The sequence below is a fragment of the Vespa mandarinia genome, chromosome 4, assembly GCF_050613455.1.
Source record: "Vespa mandarinia isolate Hongniang chromosome 4, ASM5061345v1, whole genome shotgun sequence".
In the NCBI taxonomy this organism is placed as follows: domain Eukaryota; kingdom Metazoa; phylum Arthropoda; class Insecta; order Hymenoptera; family Vespidae; genus Vespa; species Vespa mandarinia.
Window position 1 is genome coordinate 7,447,320 of NC_140813.1, and position 22,845 is coordinate 7,470,164.

The 22,845-nt window shown below is 31.7% G+C and overlaps 3 protein-coding genes across 5 annotated transcripts in view; 1 reads left to right on the plus strand and 2 right to left on the minus strand.

The window, feature by feature from the left end:
- The window catches only part of Ptp10D (Protein tyrosine phosphatase 10D), a 34,370-nt gene extending 28,753 nt beyond the window's left edge, over positions 1 to 5,617 (plus strand). For 2 of the 3 annotated variants that reach the window (XM_035869865.2, XM_035869867.2), the window contains 7 exons: positions 390 to 582; positions 1,072 to 1,240; positions 1,607 to 1,859; positions 2,051 to 2,308; positions 2,382 to 2,766; positions 3,294 to 3,383; positions 4,097 to 5,617. In XM_035869865.2, coding sequence (XP_035725758.1) covers positions 390 to 582; positions 1,072 to 1,240; positions 1,607 to 1,859; positions 2,051 to 2,308; positions 2,382 to 2,766; positions 3,294 to 3,355 — 1,320 coding nt within the window. In that variant the 3' untranslated portion in view covers positions 3,356 to 3,383; positions 4,097 to 5,617. The remainder of the gene's footprint in view (positions 1 to 389; positions 583 to 1,071; positions 1,241 to 1,606; positions 1,860 to 2,050; positions 2,309 to 2,381; positions 2,767 to 3,293; positions 3,384 to 4,096) is intronic. The other variant, XM_035869866.2, reaches the window with a different exon arrangement.
- A 2,536-nt stretch (positions 5,618 to 8,153) lies between these two features.
- LOC118443221 (uncharacterized) lies at positions 8,154 to 11,356 on the minus strand. The gene is made up of 6 exons (XM_085656836.1): positions 11,167 to 11,356; positions 10,632 to 10,801; positions 10,275 to 10,374; positions 9,478 to 9,647; positions 8,963 to 9,209; positions 8,154 to 8,561 (listed from the first exon to the last, which is right to left on the minus strand). Exons 1-6 carry the CDS (start codon positions 11,354 to 11,356, stop codon positions 8,335 to 8,337), a joined length of 1,104 nt encoding a protein of 367 aa, XP_085512962.1. The 3' UTR covers positions 8,154 to 8,334.
- A 4,635-nt stretch (positions 11,357 to 15,991) lies between these two features.
- Y-y (yellow-y) lies at positions 15,992 to 22,570 on the minus strand. Its single transcript, XM_035869670.2, has 7 exons — positions 22,472 to 22,570; positions 20,677 to 21,000; positions 18,396 to 18,525; positions 18,160 to 18,322; positions 17,515 to 17,874; positions 16,872 to 17,060; positions 15,992 to 16,793 (listed from the first exon to the last, which is right to left on the minus strand). The coding sequence occupies exons 2-7, from the start codon at positions 20,954 to 20,956 to the stop codon at positions 16,611 to 16,613; spliced, it is 1,305 nt and encodes a 434-aa protein (XP_035725563.2). The 5' UTR covers positions 20,957 to 21,000; positions 22,472 to 22,570; the 3' UTR covers positions 15,992 to 16,610.
- Positions 22,571 to 22,845: the final 275 nt, after the last annotated feature.

Consider the following 22,845-nt stretch of genomic DNA (forward strand, 5'->3'; position numbering starts at 1 on the left):
TACAGATGAATGGTAATATTATTATACTATATAATATGGATTTAAAATAATGAATTAATTCATCTGATAAAAATTCCAAGGAAATTATATTTCGTGTATAACGTGAAATTACTTTGACATCGAAAATAGACTTGATTCGTTTTAATCATTATATATGCAAAATATGACTCATGCACTTGGTGATAATTTAACTTAACTCTTCGTGCCTTTGCTAGCTTATTGCGCAATGTACACTGTTATAATCTAGTTGTTAATGCGATTTTATTAATAGTATAATCACGAATGAATAATATCATGAATGAAAAACTTACATCAGATTTGCATGTAGGTTATTTAATGATAGTGGATATATCTTTCTTATATATAACAATTCATTTTCATTTTTTTAGGTCATGGAGCCTTATTATCCTTTTAAAAATGGATCGGTAGAAGACTTTACGATCGGATCAGAAAATTGTGACAACAAAATTGGCTATTGCAACGGACCCCTAAAATCTGGTTCAACCTACAGAGTAAAAGTACGAGCTTTTACAGCTCCTGACATGTTCACGGATACCAGCTATAGTTTTCCAATTCAAACAGGTGAGAGCGATCGAGCGAAAATATATTAAATTTGTACCATTTGTCTATGATAGATACGATACTAAAAATAACTTGAAATAATTGAGTTGATTAAAATAAAATTCACATTGATTGCTTTTCATTTATTTATTTTCAATAATTTCAATATTTTCTCTCAATTGTTTATAATAGAGATAACAAATATTGAAACAAATAGAAATAGCATGATCTAATTTATTTTATTAATTTAATGATTCCAATCAAAATGTTTATCTCTTATTCTCATAAAATTCGATATCATCGCGTGTTTCATATTATTAATATATATTACAAAAGTGAGCATATTAGTAAAAACATCACTAAATTCATGCCTCGTTATTTCGTGTACATGTCTGTCCAAGGATTGCTGCTGGCAGGTAATTATGGTTGTGTAACTTATGCAAATTGTTTTCCATGATACATTTGATGCAAGATAAATAATATTCGGTATTCGCCGTGTTTGTCGAACAGATAAGGATAACACAGCTATCATAGTTGGAGTAACTGTCCCGATTGTTCTTCTACTGTCTTTATTGGGTATCGGCTTGCTCGTAAGGAGAAGACGAAGCCAAGGAAGAAAGACTACTGAGACCAGAGCTACAGATAATTTATCTTTACCAGATAGTGTTATAGAAACGAGGTAAACTGTTCAGTTTATGTCTAAAGATATCTAGAAGGGAAATATTTTCATTTTTATGATGACGTAAATGATGAATAGCAATATCGTATATAATTTCTCACTGTCCGATATCAACTGTCATTACTTGTTTTTTTTTTATTTCGTTAAAATGAGTCTTTTGTTTATTCATTTCTTTTAATCGATTTCCAAGTAGGCTTTTAATCGTTAATCATTCAAATCAATATAAAGGAGTATAGAAAACGTAGTTGATGTAGGTTATGTCGATAGAAATGCTTTGTAGATGGTAAAACGTCTAGATCATTATACTTATGAAACCCGGCTTAATGATGTGCGATTTTTCTTTTAATTCGAATTATTTCTTTACAGTCGTCCCATTAAAGTAGAAGATTTTTCTGAACACTATAGAAATATGTCGGCGGATTCAGATTTTCGCTTTTCGGAAGAATTCGAGGAGCTTAAGCACGTTGGGAGGGATCAACCTTGTACTGCTGCTGACTTACCATGTAACAGACCAAAAAATCGTTTTACGAATATATTACCTTACGATCACAGCAGATTCAAATTACAACCGGTAGACGATGAAGAGGGCTCGGATTATATAAACGCTAATTATGTCCCTGTAAGTAAAACAAAAAAATAAAATATTTTTAGTTTAATCGAAGATCATAATAATAATGATCTTTGATAATAATCGAAGAATTAATCGAAGAATAATTTTAATACTTAAGCGTATGCATATACATATAATTATTGTGATGGATATCTTAATCATCGTTTTGACTTAATACGATGCATTTTACATTGTATCAGGGTCATAATTCACCAAGAGAGTTTATCGTAACGCAAGGTCCTTTACACTCGACGCGTGATGATTTCTGGAGAATGGTGTGGGAGAGTAATAGCAGAGCTATCGTGATGCTCACACGATGTATCGAAAAGGGTAGGGAGAAGTGCGATCATTATTGGCCCATGGATACTTTGCCGGTTTACTATGGTGATATTTGCGTAACGATATTAAACGAGGCGCATTATCCAGATTGGAGTATAACGGAATTCATGTTGTGCAGGGTATTTTGGAATTTTTATTTTTTTTTGTCTCACGTTAATCGAATGTTAGAAATCAATCTATCGTCTTTATCAGGGGGACGTGAAAAGGGTGATACAACATTTCCACTTCACAACATGGCCAGATTTTGGCGTTCCAAGTCCACCCCAAACATTAGCAAGATTTGTTCGAGCTTTCCGAGAACGAGTAAGACCAGATCAACGACCAATAGTCGTTCATTGTAGCGCTGGTGTAGGACGTAGTGGTACATTTATCACGTTAGATAGGATACTTCAACAGATCTTGGTATCGAAATACGTTGATATTTTTGGAATTGTTTGGGCTATGAGAAAGGAGAGAGTTTGGATGGTACAGACTGAGCAACAATACATCTGCATACACCAGTGTCTTCTTGCTGTCTTAGAAGGACAAGACACTACAGGACCACCTCGTGAGATTCATGACAATCAAGGGTTCGAAGGTGAGTTCACATCTTTGTTTTGTCTCAGTACTTACAAGTATTTCTATTTCTATGTCAGATATACGTCGAGTCGTGTAATTTGCGGTGCATGGAAACAGGAGAAGCGATAGAATCTCGATAATGTTTGGGAAACTATCTCAAATTTGTATTCGTGTTTCACATTTGAATTTCATGATTAATCTTTCGAAGATACGATTTTCTTTTTCTTTCGTATAATTTAAAAATACTTCTATTCGCTGTCAAATATGAGACACGAACACGAATTTTTTTTCTTGTCGCCTGATATGAAAATTTGATACAAAAGTTCGTTGAAGCATTTGTCTAATATCGATGAAAATAAGATCATTTTTATAATGGTGGCGGTAAATAAAATAATGAGTAGTGTGGTAACGGAGGCCAGTTTTGAGAGTAGAAGAAAAGAAGGAAGAGAAAGTCGGTGTTTCGCTTTTTGGTAATCAAAATCGTATCGCCTCGTTGTATAGTCACTGACCACACCTTTTGCTACCTTTTATAACATTTGAATCCAGGAAAGAATCGAAGCTCGGTCGAAAACGCTAAGAGTCCTGCCGAGGATGAAAAGGAGAGGTGACCTTCAAACTCCGAATCCTGCGTCGATGGTAATTTCGACCGTCGCTTTTTCTCTCCGTGCACGAACTTGAATGTGTTGCATCTGTTAACATGATATCATTATACACATAAATCAACGTATATATAATATATGTGTATATATGTATATACACCTATATGACGCGCATAGTGATGCATGCAAGATGATCATGACGATAAAACACGAAAGAAGGCGGAGGAACTTGGCCGTGGAAAAAGTCCGCTGATCGTTAGAATTTTGCGTAATAAAAAATTCATTGTTTGCATTAATAGGCATATAAATGAAAAGCAAAAAAAAAAGTAGAAAGAAAGAAGTTTTCAACAACGTTGCTGCCGCCTCTGCATTGGTGCGATGTTCGCCAAAAGATTTGCCTGCCTACGTATTAACAGCTTTAGTGCAAAAATCTTTTATTCTGTGCAAACTAAAATTCTCATTTCCAAATAACTATTATGGTTAAGAAAACGAAAAAAAAAAAAGAAAATGAAGAAATTATGAATAATCTCATTAACCGTAAAACATTGTGCCAACACGAGTTGTATATTCGTGTAGAAATAGTAAAAGCATTGTTTTCTTACTGAATTAATGCTGTATTGATATTCGCTTTTCATCGATGCGCGTTTCATTGAACGCATAATTTCTAATCGAAGCATGATTTTGATACGATGAATTTACAAAAGTTTTTGGTAACAAAATAATCATTCCTTTCCTTGTATATCTTTGCAGATGACGAAGGAATAGCCGAGTCGGGAATGTGATGATCCGATTACTGGTTATTAAGGATATCGACTTGCGAGCATGGACGTCCTATTTCTAAAATATTTTAGTATCTGACGTACGTCTGATTCTTCAGGGTTTTCTGAATCTCGCCGAAGGAAAGATCAGAGAAAAGTCAGAGGAATTTAGGGAAGACATTTAGAAAAGATAAAAGCAGATAACAAATGGAACAGATTATGAGAGTTTGAAATGAGAAAGAGAAAGAGAAAGAGAGATAGTACGATCAATTTTATAATCCCATTTGGAATCTTTCACGTTGTCGGATGTTTAGTTACTCATCGACGATAAGTATAATCAGTCAGAGGACTTGTTCGACTCAATAACGTTGTCCATATTCAGTTTCATCCGACCCGAAAACTTCCACTTTAAAGGGAGTTTGATCTCATCGATTTACTCTTATTGCAAACAATTTTTGCTCTAATGCTGTTATTAAGACAGCCTTGTCAATCTTGAAGACAAGAGGAAAAGATTGAATTTGAAGCTGTCAAGTGCATTCATCGAATGACAAAGGAATACAACGCTGTATGATCGTTGTTGCTTGAAAAAAAAGAATAAAAGAGAGAGAGAGAGAGAGAGAGAGAGAGAGAGAGAGAGAAAGAGAGAGAGAGAGAGAGAGAGAGAGAGAGAGAGAGAGAGAGAGAGAAAGAGAAGTCGTAATATATCGTATACGCGTAGCTGCCATTTTCTGTGCATAGTAATTATCGTACGTGCTCGCGTTGATCCCTTAGATAGATACAGATTTGCATATCATAATGAATTACCAAGTGAACAAATTCAATTGGGTTGTCACGATCGATTCGCTTTCGTTTTAAATGCACGTATGAACATTTGGAAATTTGAAATTATTGACAAAACATTTTGTCCAATTGTTTAAAAATTAAATAAAAATTTTTATAATTCGAACATTCTTCTTTAAGATTACAAATCTATGATGAATTTAATAACAAAACGTTCGAACGTGGATTTGTGACGAGTGCGACGTCGAAATTTGCTATTTCATCTAGCTGTTATCAAAAATGACAACCATCCGTCCAAGAGCCGTTCTAGACGTGCCAATTAAGTGTTAAAGAATTAATTAAATGAAGAAAGAAGTAAAAGATGTGGACGAAGCGGGAAAAAATGTGAAGATACTGTTTTTTGAATCATTACTCTCGAGTTAGGCCAAACAAGTGGGAACAAGAAACTCGCATCTTCGTAGAAGCCATATCACTTTTTCATGGATAAATCACTAACCGATAACGTGTCTTTATGGTTATCGAACTATTTCAGATGAATATCTTGTGAAACGTTTAATATATTGCTTTCAGTATTTAAGTTCGATTTTTTAATGCAATTAAAGAAGGTACGAGAGAGTACTTAATTTTTCGTAAAACGACGAAAGCGAGAGAGCGAGGGAGAGAAAGAGAGAGAGAGAGAGAGAGAGAGAGAGAGAGAGAGAGAGAGAGAGAGAGAGAAAGCGAGAGAGAGAGAGAGAAAGCGAGAGAGAGAGAGAGAGAGAGAGAAAGCAACATTCGAAACGATAAACAACGAGGTCCAATCGAAACATTTTTTTGCGATATTTTTCCGATTAGATAGAAAAAAAGAAGTTTTCAAAAGTGAGGAAATTTTGGAATAGAAGGGACATCGCGTATTTTTGGAAAACTTTTATTATCTAATAGCGAATTGCTGAATGAAAAATTTTCTTACGTTCAATATGAATCAAGAATGTTCAAAAACCGGAAAAATCAACGAAGCATCGTAGGAACGAAATCTTAGACTCGGTAAATGCATTTTGCACATGTCTATCAAAAAAAAAAAAAAATAAAAAAATAAAAAAAAATGAAAAAGAAAACGAAAAACGAAACGAGACAAAATAGATTAAAAAAAGAAAAAAGGAGAAAATATGTAGAATGATACTGTTTTCCATAATAAAAGCGCTAACTTTTGTGTACGCGTATGTATATGTATGTGCAATCAATAATCGTACTTGTTGATATTTTTTAATGATAAAAATGAAAAGAAAAGGAGGAAACGAATCTCGCTAATTCGTAGTTTCTACCGCAGTGTTCTTAGGTGCAAATAATCTAATCTAAGGTGCCCCTCCCTCTCTACAGTATTCCTCCTTATGTTTAATTTTTCTATCTTTGGGTAATCGGGCCATTGTAAATAATTATAAATATATGAATATATATGTATACAAATGTTTCCTCGGATGGATGCAAGGACAATGCTTTTTTTACTTCTCTAACATCGCTAAATATCATTTTCATTTGTAAGCTTTACGATTTAAAAGAAACATCATGCTTATCATCAATTAATCTTCTAAAATTTCTGAATTTTAGAAGATTAATTGATGAAGAAACGAAACGGTCGATATTCTTGAAAAATTATTTTCGGTAATGACATTTTTTCCTCCCAATGAGAAGTACTTGCGTTCATTCATGTGAAACTCATTCATAGATACAGGCATATGTTCGTTAGTCTAATCTCAAATAATGAAGTCGTGAGCATGTAAAATACAAAAAATTTGCAAATGCTTTCATACACTTCTCGTTACTCGATAATAGAGTACTTTCTAATTGCTTCCAACGTTATTTTTTATTTGCCAATGCTCGTATTATCGTCGAAATATATTCTTAGAAGTATCTTCGTATGTAATTAAGTAATATATTCGAGGGATATTTATGCAATTCGACGTTTAAAATTTTATAGATTTCGGTGACCATATCAAAGTGTGAACGAGAAAGGAAAATGTATTATATATATATATATATATATATATATATATATATATATATATATATATAAGAAGGAAAGAAACATTTTTCTTATAAGTCAATAACATTTATAGCGCTACTGAAAAAAATAATACGCGACTTTAGCCGCGAGCATTACCATTAATAATTTTATGTTATTCTGTGATAAATCACGATATGTGGTTCGCGGAGAAAGATCTACATATATATATATATATATATATATATATATATATATATATATATATGTAGATAGAAATAGAAAGAGAGAGAGAGAGAGAGAGAGAGAGAGAGAAAATGAAAGATAAGGGACATTGAATACAATAATTTTTTCATTCATTTTCCGTGCAGGTAGAAAATAGTCGAAAAAGAAGAAGAGAAGAATCAAATACGAAGGAAAGATGAAATTTACATAGGCGAAAGACAACAAGGTGATAGATAATAATAATGATAATAATAATAATAGTGATGATAATAATATTAATATTAATGATTCGTGGTATGTTTTGAATTTATTATGACGTTGTAAATATTAATGATAATAAGCTTGATGTTAAGGATCTACACTTATATATACATATACATATATATATATATATATATATATATATATGTATGTATATATATTTTAAACACAAGGTATCCGTATAAAGATGAAATAAAAGTAAATATGGATGCCGAACTGTTTTGTATATAAACATTTTTTTACGAGATTATTGCGATAACAGCACGATGCGATTTAAAACGGAGAATGAACCTGCGAATAAAAAAGAAAAGAGAAGAACTCTCATATCATCGATTTTCTTTGCGCATATTTCGTTTGTTTTTTTTTTTTTTTTTTTTTTTTTCATTAACTTTTTCTTCTTATCGATTCATTTTTGCAGTCACTTCTCTATACCAGCGTAATTACAAAAAGTTCGTAGGTTTATTATTATGAATGAGATATACATACGTGTGCTGTGGCATGGAAAAATTATATGGAAAAAATTTGCGCAAATGTGGTGTGTGTATGTGTATATGTGCGTGCGTGAAAGAGAGATAGAGACAAATTGTTCCACGTATTTTGCATAATCAATACGACTATGCAGAGAAAAAATAAAAAAAAATGTGGTATGGTAAAATGCACGTTCATCAAATAAACGATGCTGATTCTGATAATTGATGCGTATTTTTTATCTTTGGACATTTTGTCTTGCACAATCGTTTTTTGAACTTACAAATAAATTTATTACTCTATTTAATATTTTCTCAACAAAATATCGCCCAACGATTTTCTTTTGATCGATTCTTGCATAAAAGAAAACAAAAAAGAAAGAAAGAAAGATATTGCACTTAAAGTTGACATTCTGTGTACTGTATAATGTTGTCTTTTTTGTTATTGCTTTTTTCTGTTCTTTTGTTCGTTTTCACAATTATAAGCTATAAATTTGAATGGATCGATCAACGAGAAATTTAAGATTTGTATGCTAGATTAAAAGTTCTTTGGGATGATCTCGTTGGTTGCTGCTTTTCAGCCGCCGATGACGATGAGGATGATACCGATAATGGTGGTTTTGAAGATTTTTGGGACAATATTTTCGAACTCATTGGTAATTTCGGAGGTAACGAGGACTTTTCTTTTTCCATTGTTTCGCGTAAGTTGTTTGAATTGCTCCTATTTCTGCTATTTGCGGAACGACCTAAAAAAAAAATAAAGAATTTTTTAATGCTTTCATCGTTGTTTTTAACAAATATATTTTGTACAATGAGAGTTAATTTGGAAAACGATGAAAAGAAGAAACTTTTTTGAATTTCTTTCTCTCAGATAAATTAACCTTGCTCCTTTCTTTCTTTTCATGAATTATTAATTTGTATTAATTTTTAATCACTTTCGTATTAATGAATGTAAATTATACCGAAGTTATGACATAAAGAAAATTCATAAAAAAAAAAAACATGTTCTACTTCATGAAAAAATTTGTTAAAAATATGTAAAATTTAGGAATAGTATAGGTTTTTTCTTTTCTTTATTTTAACAAGTCTCATTTATTTTTTTTATTTTTTGAGACTTATAAAAATGTTTAACATAGTTACTTAGTACCTCTTAGATGATTAAACATTCTTGAAAAAATTCCGGGGGATTCTTCCTCTGTCTTGTCAACGGTTTCGATGTTCACATTAGTCGAATGTTTACGAAAAATCCTACTCAAGGATCCAGCACGTGGATGAGGGAAAAGCTTCTTTGGTGCGCCATCTTTGTCCACCAACTTTAACATTCTTCCCAAAGAATTGGTTTTGTCCTTCCTCGAAGTTTGCTCGTCGTATTTTTCCTCAGATTCTGTTATACTCTATCCGTAGAAATTTGTGTGTTTCCAGATAATTAATGTTTTTCCAAGAACATTAAAATATTCAAAAATGTTGTAAAATGTTCAAAAATATAACGTTATATCGTAATAAATAATAATGTCTTAAAGCAAATAATTGATACATATCAACAATTATTATTACTTTATTTGTGTGCTCTGTTATTTACTAATTCTTTTTTGTTAATATATTCGTAATTATACCATAAGTTAATAATTGAATAATAGAATCATATGTTACGAAATTCCTAACCATTGCATTGTCCAAGTTCATTTCGGCTTTATCCATCTCGCATGTCTGTCCTCGGGATTTAAAAATCCTACCAACTCTATCGAGTGTTACGGTTTTAAGCCTCCTTGTATCTGCTTTTATGGTATCATTTCTCAATGGTTTTCTAATAACTTCATCATTGTTCACGTTTGCTGCGATTACGTATGAGGTCATCGTCAGTTACCTTCAGAATTATGAAAAATGCGTATATGTGTGTATGCGTGTATGTGCGTGCATAAATGTCTACATTGATTTAGATTAATTTCCATACATAAGAAAAGAGAGAGTCAACGACTTTTTAACAAGATTTCTTTTTTCTCTCTTTTTTATTCGACTCACTAATTAAGGGAACATTTATTTCTTTCTTTTTTCACAATTGTAAATATCTCGAAAGTATTTGAAAAATTTAATTTAAATCCAGTAAATTTACATTCGATCGTTCTAATTTTTTCAATATACATTTGATCGCAAAAAAAAATCTCTGAATGATTAAGAGTAAATACTTGATTAGGACAAGTATACGAAACTATGTTTAAGGAGGATCGTTAATCTTTTTTCCGGTAAAATTTTTGAGCTTGGATAATAGAAAGTGTATAACAAAATTGATTAGCGTTTTCTCTTTGTTGACGACACAGGACTCGCATACATACACATTTTAACACGAGCTACTCTTGTGATAAATTTAAAAGTATATATTCGTGTTTTAGTACAGTTTGTTCAGAAAGTATTAAGTTAGAGAAACGTCTAGTATTTTAATTAACGTAAATTAGTTGACTCACTGGAAAGTTTATGTGTCGTTATTGGCACAGCTTCCTTAATTACTTCTTTCGTTCGAGATGTACCGTCATCTTTACCATAACTAATTTCGCCAACTGCAATCTAGTAAGGATATTTTCTTTTTATTTTTGTTTTAATTTACATTCTCCATTTCGTTGTCCATATTTTTTTTTCCTCTTTAGGAAGAACCAAAATGAACTAAGTAATCGTAGTCGTATAAAGATTACTATAAATCGTAAATTAGTTATATAAAAAAGGGATGCCCTTCTAAAATATATGACTATAATAGACTTTCTTATGTTATTACATTTACTCGAGTTAAAAACAAGAGTAAGTATAATAAAAGTAGTTTCATATACCTCTTCGATTTGCGTTGTTTGCATGTTTCCTTCTTCTTTAACTTTATTCTGAATGGTGTTAATGATGAAGCTATTGGAGTTCTTTTCAAACTTGCAAAACAATTTATCGTCTTTATCTTTTTGAGATATTTCACCTTGCGTTGTGATCGATGATAGTCTTGAGTTATCTTCTAGAAATATTTTTTTTTCTTAAGTAAACATGTGGATATATTGAACGGTATCGCTGAATTTATGCGGACATTTCGATCGAAAAAATTTTTTATTGAATTAACAATTGATTTGAAAGTGTTTATTTAAAACTTTTTATCATCCCATATATAAGAACATAATTTGATCATATAGAAAGGCGATAAAAATGAATTTATTTAGGTATCTCATTCAAGATAAATGAATAAAAGAAGAAAAAATATATATCCGCCTTTTCTTTATCCTAGTTATAATTAGTTATTATCTTGATTAAATGGATTGTAGATCATTCTTTCAGTCCAAAATGTATATCCTTCTTTTCTTTATCCTACTTACATTTAGCAATTACCTTGATCAAATGGATTGTAGTTTACTCTTTCAGTCCTATTCTCTTCTATTCTGTTTTCTTCGTTGAAATCTTCATCGAGATACTCGGATTTATTCAGATTTTCTTGATTCTTATCATCGATCGATGAGACATTCTCACGTTGATTTGTCTTTTTAATTTGATTGTCAAGACGTCGGTGGATATCGCTCATTCCTGTTAAAGGAGAATTAATGGAGAAGGACACGGGAAGAGGAAGAATATCCTTCCTTTCTTCCTTGTTTCTCTCCTTCTTTGTTTCTTCTATTTTCCTTCCTTTTTTAGTTGCTCCTGCTTCCACTCCCGCAATTTATTCCCCAAGTCTAGTTCTTATTTGTTGCATAAAATCTAGCAATACGCTTAGTCACGCAAAGCCGAACCTTCTTCATCTAATTTACCGTGGCTGGACTCTCGAGAGAATAGTCGAGCATCGCCTTCTCGACTTCTACTGTTTCTTCACTTCTTCTTTTCTCATTCGTAGCTCGTTTCACGGTATCACGCGAGAATTATTCAAAAATGAAATTTGAATTAGTACTAAAATTCGAATGTGATTATACCAATTGAATCTTAGAATTCAAATTTCATACGGCTATATATGCATGCATATAGAATTAAATTTTTTGAAATAGATTTTGTATGATATTTTCTTATATCGTTGACTTCTTTTTCATTTCATTTATGCAAAAAGTTTTAATTATACGAAGAATTACAGTTTAAACGATGGTCGATTATTATGAATGTTTGTTATTTAAATTAAACAACTTTCACGTAAGTTTAGTTAACGTCTTGCTCGTTTATATTGTAATTTACATTTTCAATTAGTGTCTTCCTAATGATGAGCATTTTAGTAATTATATTTTATTTCTTTTTGTAAATTTTGTTTACATGTATTTTTTTTTTAAAAGAAAGAGATATTTAACCATTTTCATCATCTCTTTCTCTTTTTCTCTTTTTTTCATATTAATAATCTAAAACTATGAAAGCAGAATTACTTTATAAAGCAAATTAATTTCACTATCTAATCAACATTTGTTATGAGTATATAAAAATGCTATTTCAAACGAGTTCAAGCATAGTAAGAGAATAACAATGTAAATAAGAGAACAGAGTACATCGGGAATGCCGGAAACGCGGTTTCTAGAGTAGAGTTATCATTATTCTAATACTCACGTGAGTATTCGCAGGCGTGATTAAAAGTCCTATCGAGAATTTTGTTTTATTATTCGAAATATCGATTAGAAAATCGAGAACGCGAATGTTAAAGTAGAATCATCGTTAGCTCGTGTGTCTCCAGATGTAGCAACCTCCACGTGGTTAGACCTGGATCGGTACTATTGCTTGCGATAAATCGAAATCTAAATCTAGATTTTATAAAGGAAGTACTATCGGGCGAATGGCTACTTATTTCGGTACGTTTCCAAAATATCTTCTTTCTATTTCTAATCAACCATTAAAGTATTTATATTTTACATCGTTAATGACACTTCGATTGATAAATAGAATTCTAAAATAATGTCTTCAAGAAATACACTGAAAAATTCTGATTTCTAATTTAAATAGGTATAAGATTTTAATAAGAAAAACACAAATTTTTTTTCTCTATTATTGAAGACTTAGATTTTTTTTTTAATTTTTTTAGTAATTTTTAAAGTAATTGTAATAGTTAATAGTATAAAAGAATAAAGTTAACGTTAGCCTCTTGTATTATTTTTTATGTTATGTGTTATATATTTCATCGGTAGTGATATCAAGCTAGTGGTTGCTTAAATACGATTTAATTATTTGTATAAATAATTAATTAGAATATAAAAATATAAGGTTTATATTAATATCAAACTTTTTTCAATCAATCTACCTTTAAAGAATTATAATCTGGCATATAGTTTTTTCTTGCTTTTGTCAAATGTATTACTATTTATACTACATATCAAAATTATTGTCACGTATTAATTGAATTATACTTAAGCATATCTAAAAGGGATATATTCTATATAAGCTTATACACCATATATATGTCCATGATGAGGATAGTATTTTCTTAGTTGTTCTTTCATAGCTGTCACATATGCTATGGACGAAAGGTGTAGAATTACCATGAAGACTGTTTTTAGAAAAACTGTCGATAAAACAGAGGTAGATAAAGTAGATATCTATTGATCTTGATTCAAGGAAAATTTGAATATATGTGCACGGTAGTTGCTATTATTTAATAATTAAACAATTAATTTTATATTAAATTACTTAGATCGATAATTTGCTGATAAATACAAATATTATATTATTCATTTATTTTTATTCTTAAATCTATAACACCTGTATATCTGCAACCTTATTTACACAGTCGTAAAAAAATATAGATTATAAAAAAATTATGTCGATTATAAAAAAATTAACATACAATTTAATATAATGAAATTTAATACAAGTAATTTAAAAACGGACAATATATGTCCCTTGCTAATAAAAATGCAAAGCGTACAAATTAAAAATCATCGAATCTATTTTAATAATCACCGAATAAGACATAGGTTTAATCAACTGACCGTTCGCGCTGAGTAACAGCACCTATAATTAGTATTTTTGAATAAGATCTGATCGTCTCAAATCGGACAGCTCAGTTTCCATGAAAATGAAACACGACGGTTAATAAAGGCAAAACGTGTTGTTCGTTATTACTTCGTGGGAAAGGAAGGATTGGAATGGAAAATAAGACAAAAGATTGATAATGAAGGAGAAAGAGAAACAAGGAGCAAGAGATAGAGGGGAAAAAGAAAAAGAGAAAGAGAAACGAACAAGATGACGAAAAGAACGACGAGAAAGCGTTTCGATGCAAAAGTTGCCGTGCGAATAACTCGTTACCAGAAATATATCGTCGTCTTTAAGGGGGGCGCGAGTTGGCTCGAGCCAACCAACCCATAATTACCGGCGCCGATGGTAAAAAAAAGCCGAGGGTCGGCCTGAAGCAGGCACCTTTTAAAAAGGTGTTAAAGCGTGCCGCGGGCGTGGGTAGGTGTTAATTTAAAACAAACCTAAGGATAGTAAGCTGATACGAAATCCAAAAGACCAAGCACCGAGTACTCATGTTGCCTTCTGAAATAAAATTTGATCGAGAAACGTTCGTTCTTTCTTCTTTCTTAATTCCTCGTAAATTGGAATCGGTCTCAAGTAAAAAGAGAATAAAAAAAGAGATTAGAAGGAATTGTAGACTGCTTAAAATTTTTAATAAGTATTCGTTGAATATTTGTTTTGTTTTTAACATTGTACAGAAAGTTTCGGCGACTAATGATATATATATATATATATATATATATATATATATATATATATATATACAATACACGTTTAAAGATTGAATCTGGATTTTAAAACGAGCATTGATCGTGTTATTACAATTCATCTAATTTTGAGAAATTTAAACTTTTATTCATTTTATTTAATATACATATAATAAAAATAATAATAATAATACTTTCTCTAATGGAAAATATACCTATAAATAATTTAAATTAAAAAGTTTTGTTCGAACGATAGTGAAAAGGAAGGCCTCATGAGAAAAGATTCTTGATCTTTTCTGATCTTAAGATTATAATCCATGCCGATGCCCATAATGCACATCGTGTCTGATCAGGATCGACATGTTAACGAGACAGACTTAGAACCTTTGAAACTTCTTTTATCGATCGAAGAAAGATGGCAAGAGGGAAAAAAGAGATAAAAAAGGGAGAAAGAGAGAGAAAGAGAAAGAGAGAGAGAGAGAGAGAGAGAGAATGAGAGAGAATGAGAGAGAAAGAGGGGAATGAAGGGCTGCTTTCCAAATTGAAAACACCTTTGTTATCATCTACAGCAATCTCATGCACATATCTCGTTCGGCCTCTTCTAATCGCCAGTTAGTTGCGCCAAATGCTACGATCTACGATCCATAGATCGCAAGAATTAGCATTTGAAGCGAGAATCTTCCTACACGAACCTCGATTCTTATTGTTTTTTCTCTTTTTCGTACCTTATCCGTCTTAAAAATTCTTAGATAAATTTTTTCTCTAGATAGAATATGCTCTATTTTTGTGTTATTTATTTATTTAAACTATTAAAGTATTTTTAAGTTAACTTTTACACAAGATTATTTTATTACATGAGTCACATACAAAATATTCTACTATAGTTTTTTGATTTACTTAATATACTTAATAATGACAATAACGAAATATCAAAGAGTTCTAAACTTGAAATTTGAAAGAAAGAAAGATGATGAACTTGCGTTCTCCGGCAAGATCATATTTTACTGGCGGGGGCGTGAAACGGATAATTTTGTAAGAATCGTGCGAGCGATATCCGATCGTATATCAGAGCACGAAATGGCTGGTCGCCTTAAAATTATCGGAAACGAGGGCCAAACTAATGGGGCACGTCGGGCCATCTGGCTCCTGCGGGCTGGCTGATTCACGCCAATTCGATAACCGTTTTCACGCCGTATAAACGTTCGAAATTGGCCCAAGTGTTAGGATGTCTCGCCTAGTTCTTACCACTACTGCCGCCATTCTAAGACACTTTGATTTACTTCCTACGATTTTTGCGACGGTCTATAACCTTTGAGACTTGCTTTAAATCTTTGTTCAAAATCGAAATTAGAGAAGAAATATTTTTTTTTCGGAGTACACAAGATAAATGATCTTTGAAATATTAAAATTAGTTCATGGTTAACTAATCATATCAATCAAATGAATTAAAAATAACGAAATAATATAATTAAAGATCTAATATAATTAACATATGTGTAGAAATCTATATTTATTTTAATACTATATATTATCGAGAATATTACATTTGTGCTATTCAAATATTTCTACAAAATTTATGAGTATACTTTATCTGTACTATAAACTCTCCCAAAGGATGGAATCGCGAAAAAAGGGATAAAATCTTTCTTAAAAAAAGAAGGAAGAAAAAAGGAAGTATCCACAACGAATCTCCATCGGAATAGGGATATTATTATTTCCTAGGAGCCTCCCGCTATCATGAATTATTGATGAGGCGGCTAGTCGTCCTGGTAAATCGCTCGAAAGGACCCTAAAGGACTTGTAAAGTCTCCGCATAGAAGCAGTGTTAACGACCAAGTTTTAGAGTAGTGGGAGGAAGAGAAAGGAGACGAAAGGTAGTCGATATACATTTCTTTTCCATTTCTACCTTCTTTTCTTTATCTCGTTTTTTTCTTTTCTTTAAAAGATGAACAAGAAAAAGGAAGAAGAAAAAGAATAAGAAGAATAAGAAAACGAAGTTGCCGATCGTACAAACGACCAATTGTATTTAGATGACCGGAACTCTCGAGGCCAACAGGAGACCGCTTGAAACCTTGAGCGGGTAAACACGTGCTTTCATCTTTTTTCAAAATAGATTTTACACTTTTTTTATACTTTATTTCGATTATATCGGTATCATCGGTCCCACCAAATGTGATTACTGGCGTATCGCCAAGGTGTGTTTTCGCAAACTGTGCCAGAGATAGCTTCCTGAACTGGTGTAGTTAATATTCTGAAGTTTATGTCAGTATAATTTAAGGTTGAAAGTAGGAAAACGGGCATCTTATCCGATATTATCCAAAGCATGCCTCTATTCACCTGAAACATTTGAACATTTTCTTTCTTATATTATTTCGATCCCAAATGTTCCCTATTTTCTTTGAATTTTAATCATACCTTGACGTCCGCTGGGAATATTAAAGCCTCGTCGTGTTTTGCGACTAATGCGTGATTAGCGGAAATATAAGGCAACTGAGAGTTCCAACATCCCACTGCATTTTGATCGACCAAATTGAAGAATTGCAATCCATTCTCGTCCATAATCGATGCAGTACAGTGTGAGTTAGGTCCTCTCTCTTCGAGTGCCTGTACAAAAAGAAAACAAAAAATTATGTTCAATGGTAACATTGCTAATTTATTACTTTGAAAAAATATAAAGATATATAATAATAATAAATAGAAGAATAATAATAAAATGAAAGAATAATAATCTTAATTTTTGCATTAATAATTTTAAAGAATGAAAGTATAATTAAACTATGAGATCATCGTGATTCTTTTCGGATTAAGTTCTCAGAGACATGCCTTTGTCATTATCAAGACATTGTTTCTTATTCGATCAACGAACGTCATCGATTGCCTTTTTATAAACTTGATCAATTTACCTCCCGCTTTGCATTATGTCATTCCGTTATGTTTCGTAGGCGTAGAAACGTAAATCGTAATAATGAAAACCGGTTTAAGAATCGCTTGTGATGTCGAAAGAAGAAGGAAGAGAAGAAGAAAGAGAGAAAGTGAGAGAAATCGTTCTTTTATTCACCTGGAACTCATGATAGCTGTTCTTTGCAAGTTCCTCGTTCCTCAAGATTCTCGTAGAGATGGCAAACTCTCGATAACTACTCAATGGATGAAAGAAAAGCGTTCTGTAGCCATCGAAGGCTATTGGAGAAAGACTCATACCAAAAATACCCTCTTCACCCCATTGGAAGTTAAGACCAGCAATATTGTAGTCACCAGCAAGTGGATCAGGCATGAAATAGCTATGAGTTATTCGCCAAGATTTGTTTTGTTCCCAAGAATAAACTATCAGTCCGTAACCGAGTTCATCTGACATGTAGGCAAAGGCATCATTACAGCCACCCTTTCCAAGATCTACGGCTATGTTCGCGATGAAAGTATTCTGTGAAAAATGTCCGAGAGATTAATATCTTTACATCAGTATTAATAGTTTGGATAGATTGTAATTGTATGGAAAACGAGAGTTCTTAAGTTCTTGATAATCAATATTCGTGTCAGTGAATTTATAAGAATTTTGATTCTAAATTCCAAAAAAAGATATATTGCAAATATTTAAAAATTTTTTAATAGTTTTGTGTGAGCTTATTTATTTATAATTTAAATATCTTTCTTTGGATAATATGATAAATAAATTATTGTCGTATCTTTTATAAACATATAGTCATACTTGATTGATATCGTCTGGACGGAGCCTGTACTGTCTCAGAATTTTATCTGTGTTCAAGTCGAAAATATTTAATGTGTAAGGACATGCTTGCACAGTTGTATCTTCATATCCAATAGTACCAGTATCCAAAACCCACAATCTATCGCATACGTCAGCGTGTATTCTGTAAATTAAATCCATCGATCATTAAATAATTCTTAAATTTTTTTTATTCGCCGATTATTATTAGTAATTACCTATATACAGTAGTTAATCCAGATCCGCAAGCACCAGCCTTATTCTGAGCCCAATTTGGATATGGAATGAGTTTAGGTGAACCTCCACGATTTGCATCCAACGAAATGTAATTCAGTGTCGCTGGTATACCTTCAAAGATTTGTATACTATAAAAATTTATAGAAAGATATGTATGTAATCTGCATTGTATGTTCTATCAATGTTATTCAGATTATTGCACCTGAGAATTAATTTAATTAAAAACATCATTTAATATATGTAATTCACGTATTTGATCGATAGAAGTTTAACAATCAAACTATTATATTTGAGTAGACAAGTTTATTTTCACTTTATGACAAATTACTCTTATGCTTTATAAATAAACAGAATAATGATTCATAAGTAAAATTCTTTCGTCAAAGATTATCAAATACATGCATCTCAACAGATTCGTTTTCTTATAAGCGATATTAGCCAAAATTTTAATCTATATAAATTATATCTTCGTGTTGGTCGATATATTACTGTCATTTTGGCTATTTGCGATCAAATGTTACGAGAGTAAAAGATTGAGAAGTTCATTTTGAATTGAATTCTTCATGTAATAAATAAATATACATATCGAACCTGTACGGAACTCATTCGACTTTACAAAATCGCTTATTTCGATTCGAGCAAATCGTTGACACGACCATTATTTTGTCGCGGAGGAGTTCATTGAACACAAAAGTACCCAGAAGGGTCCGACAAAGTCTCTTTCTCTTTCTTCTTTTTTTGCCTCTCGTTTCCTCTTTCCTTTCTTCCTTCTTTCCCCTTCGGAGCTCTCTCAGCAAGTTTGGAGCCCACGGTGAATCTGAAGTTACGCGAAAGAATGGGACAAACACCGAGGGCGCATAAAAACCTGCCCTAAAGACAATGGCGATCACAGGGAGCGGTTTGTGGCTCGTTTCGAAAGCTCCTAGAAACGGAACGAGGAGGATCGAAAGAGAAGAAAGAAGAAAAGCCAGCGCTGTACCCGATATCTATTGTTTCACCGCAAATCTACATCCCAAAATACCAGCAACTTATTCTCACCTTTAGCTTCCTTTTTATCCTCGAATTTATTACTCGAACATGTTTCTTTCACCATTTTATTTTTTTTCTTCTTTCTCTTTCACTCTTTAAATCACTTTGCCTTCAACCATAAAAAATTCACGACGAATGTATTTTAATAGGATCAACAAGAATAAGAATTAATTGAAATATATATGTTCAATTTAGAAACACTAAAATATCAAGAAAATTACATGTTAATTATAATTATAGTGATTTAAAGGCAGAAACAGAAACAGAGATATAGAGAAGCAGAAGAAGAGAGTGAGAGAGAGTGAGAGAGAGAGAGAGAGAGAGAGAGAGAGAGAGAGGAGCAAAAGGATGGAACATAGAAGGATCGTACACAGCGTGCCGCCATCATTGACCATCCGTGCTTGGTACAATGGCCTGGCGTGCGCCAATGCATATAATAAATATAAAACACGTAGGGGAAAGGGTATGGAGGGGATGGAGAAGTCTGATAAAGGACACGGGAGTGAATAAACCCAGGAAGAAGAGGGCTGGATTTCGTATGCCTTAGAGAAGATGGAGCTTTAGAGAAGAGGAGCAGAATGAGTGAGTGAGTGAAATAGAGAAAGACAGAGAGAGAGAGAGAGAGAGAGAGAGAGAGAGAGAGAGAGAGAGAGAGAGAGAGAGAGAGAAAGAAAGAGAGATCCATTCAAGTTGCTCTCGCGGTTTTCGGCATTTTTTGTCGCGAACCGGAAGTCGTCCAGACAAGATTTGAATGTATACCTCCTGCGACACTGCCCTTGCCTCCCTCTATAGTTCTCTCACGGACTTCCGGTTCCTGACTTGAGACACATATGATCATCAGTGAACTAAAAGCGCGGAAGAGACGGTCCTACCTTTTTATGTCTTTTTTTCAACAATGAGATGAAAAAGACAGACGTTTCGTATTTGTTACTTTCAATTTCTGCCCTATCAATTATCATAATTTCCATTAAATCGATAGAATATTTTTTTATACGCGAAAAATTATGTCAGTAGTGATGACATAAATGAAGGTTTATTATTTTATTTCTATAAATTGATAAATTAAATATCTATCCGTAAAGAAAAAACGAACGTTAAAATGAATCATATTATTTTTGTAATGAATCCTTGATCGATATTTATTAGATTGATATAAAAAATGTAATAAAATGAGTAGTACGAATATATTAATAAGACTAATGAAGAAGTTACCGAAAGTGAAAGATAAGTTACCGTTTCGCCATCTTGGAACCGTGATGAAGAGCTTATTACGCCATATTTCTATACCCACTGGTAATGCATTCTCCGGTATGAATTCTCCCATTGATAAAGCGAGCTTTCTACTCGCTTCGTCGGGATAAGCAAAATCAAGAATCTTCCAGGAATATCGTTCGAGAAGTGGAGCTCGTCCAAAGTGAGAATTCCATCCTCTAAGTGTATTACTGGCATAAATTGTGATTAAAACGGTGGATAATAGGTAAATAGAAACGACGAATCGTATCAACAGATTCATTTTTTTTTGTCTCAGACTAATTTTCTTTTTTCGTCGTCCTTTAGCTGGAAAAAAATGAAATCAATGAACTGAATCAATGAATATTGAATTGATGAATTCTTTGGTATACATGAATGCAATTAATAAATATTTATTTAAAGGATCCATTTTAGGTTCAAAACTAGCATGGAAACAAATTTAACCACTCCATTTTTACTAATATCATATAATTATGTTTTTTTTTATGCGAGATTAATTTTTACATTCGCTCATAAATATTCTTTCTCTTTTATCGTCACACTGTCATTTAAAAAAATTATATATGACAACGAACGAATGAGAAAAAAATTAATAAAAAAAGATAGCCTAATTAACAACATATATATGAATACATGTACATAAATGACTAATAAAACGAAGATTAAATGGAGAAAAGCATGAATAAGAAAATGAATGCGAAGTGTTTGGTCAGATTTATGGCATAAAACAAAACAGGTTATTCTGGATTCGTGATATTACGGTTCTTTTTATAACATGTATATGAATAAAAAAAATATATATTTTCGATAACAACATTCTTGTTATTAGATACGATGTTTTAATGAAAATGAAAGATTTTTTTTTATTTCTTTAGGCAATTGGAGAGAAATTAATAAAAACTAATAAACAATGGCGTTCCTAAAAAGGAAAAATATAGTAAGAGAGAATTATTTATTGATCATATGAAAATCAAAAAAAAGTATGCTTAGAAATATAAATCGTAAGAGAAAGTTTTATTTTTCCTCGTGCTCGTATATATCATTCCTATTTAGAAATAGGTTTACATTTTTTACGTATTAAGAACGACGCGGAAATATAATATGAAAATTTCTTCCATTCTCATTTTTAAATACTTCGATAAGTAATCGATGCAATAAAGATCTCGTTGATCAGGATGGAAGTCGAAGAAATCTTTTGATTCTTGGTAAAGTTGAAAACTTTTCGGTGTTTTTCAGAAACTAATCATTTCAAATTTATTTTTCCTTTATGTAAAATTTTTCTTCTGTTATAATTCATAGCGTTTAGAATCTTCCAAATGTTAATTGACGAAATAATATTATATGAATTAATAAGGCGAATCATAATTTTTATATTAATTTCTCTTCAAGTAACAAATTTAAAAAAAACGTATTCTCATATTTTTAATAGTATAATCTCTATATTGTAAATTGCTGTAAATAAGATAATAAAAAAATAAGTCTTTGTATATTAAACATAAAACCTTTTGAAGAATATTTATATAATAGTATAAAATCATCGATACAAATACAGTTTTACAAAATTCATTAAACGATCAAATTTACACAACCGATAATAAATGTTAATATGAACATTAAATTCGACGATATAAAAAATTCAGAATAACCTGTTTTGTTTTATGCAACAAATCTGACCAAACAATTCGCATTCATTTTCTTATTCATGCTTTTCTTAGCACAAATGATTATGGAATATTAGTGAATAAATAAAAAGACGATTAAATTCGTGAAAACGCACTTATCAAAGAGTGTATATTTGAGGGTGCTGTTCTAAGTTTCGCGAAATAAAGTGAGAAGACACTATTAAACTATCACTGACGAATAATGCAGATAAACTGTAGCTTTCCGTAATAGAAAGCGGGTATATATATAGCCAAGGAGAAGGAGATCCCTAGCGGAATCATTTCACTTTATTTTACGTCACGCATCTCGAGAGAAACGTATCTCGATGTATGATAGTTGACTGTTTCGCCAATGAGCATATATTTTAGTTTTTGGTAATGGTATTGCTCATCTTTTATTATAAATTTTACATAAATCCTAAAATGAAAGAAAGGTATCAAGGACATTTCCCATTTTTATTTTATCGCTCAATTATAATATCCTTATTAC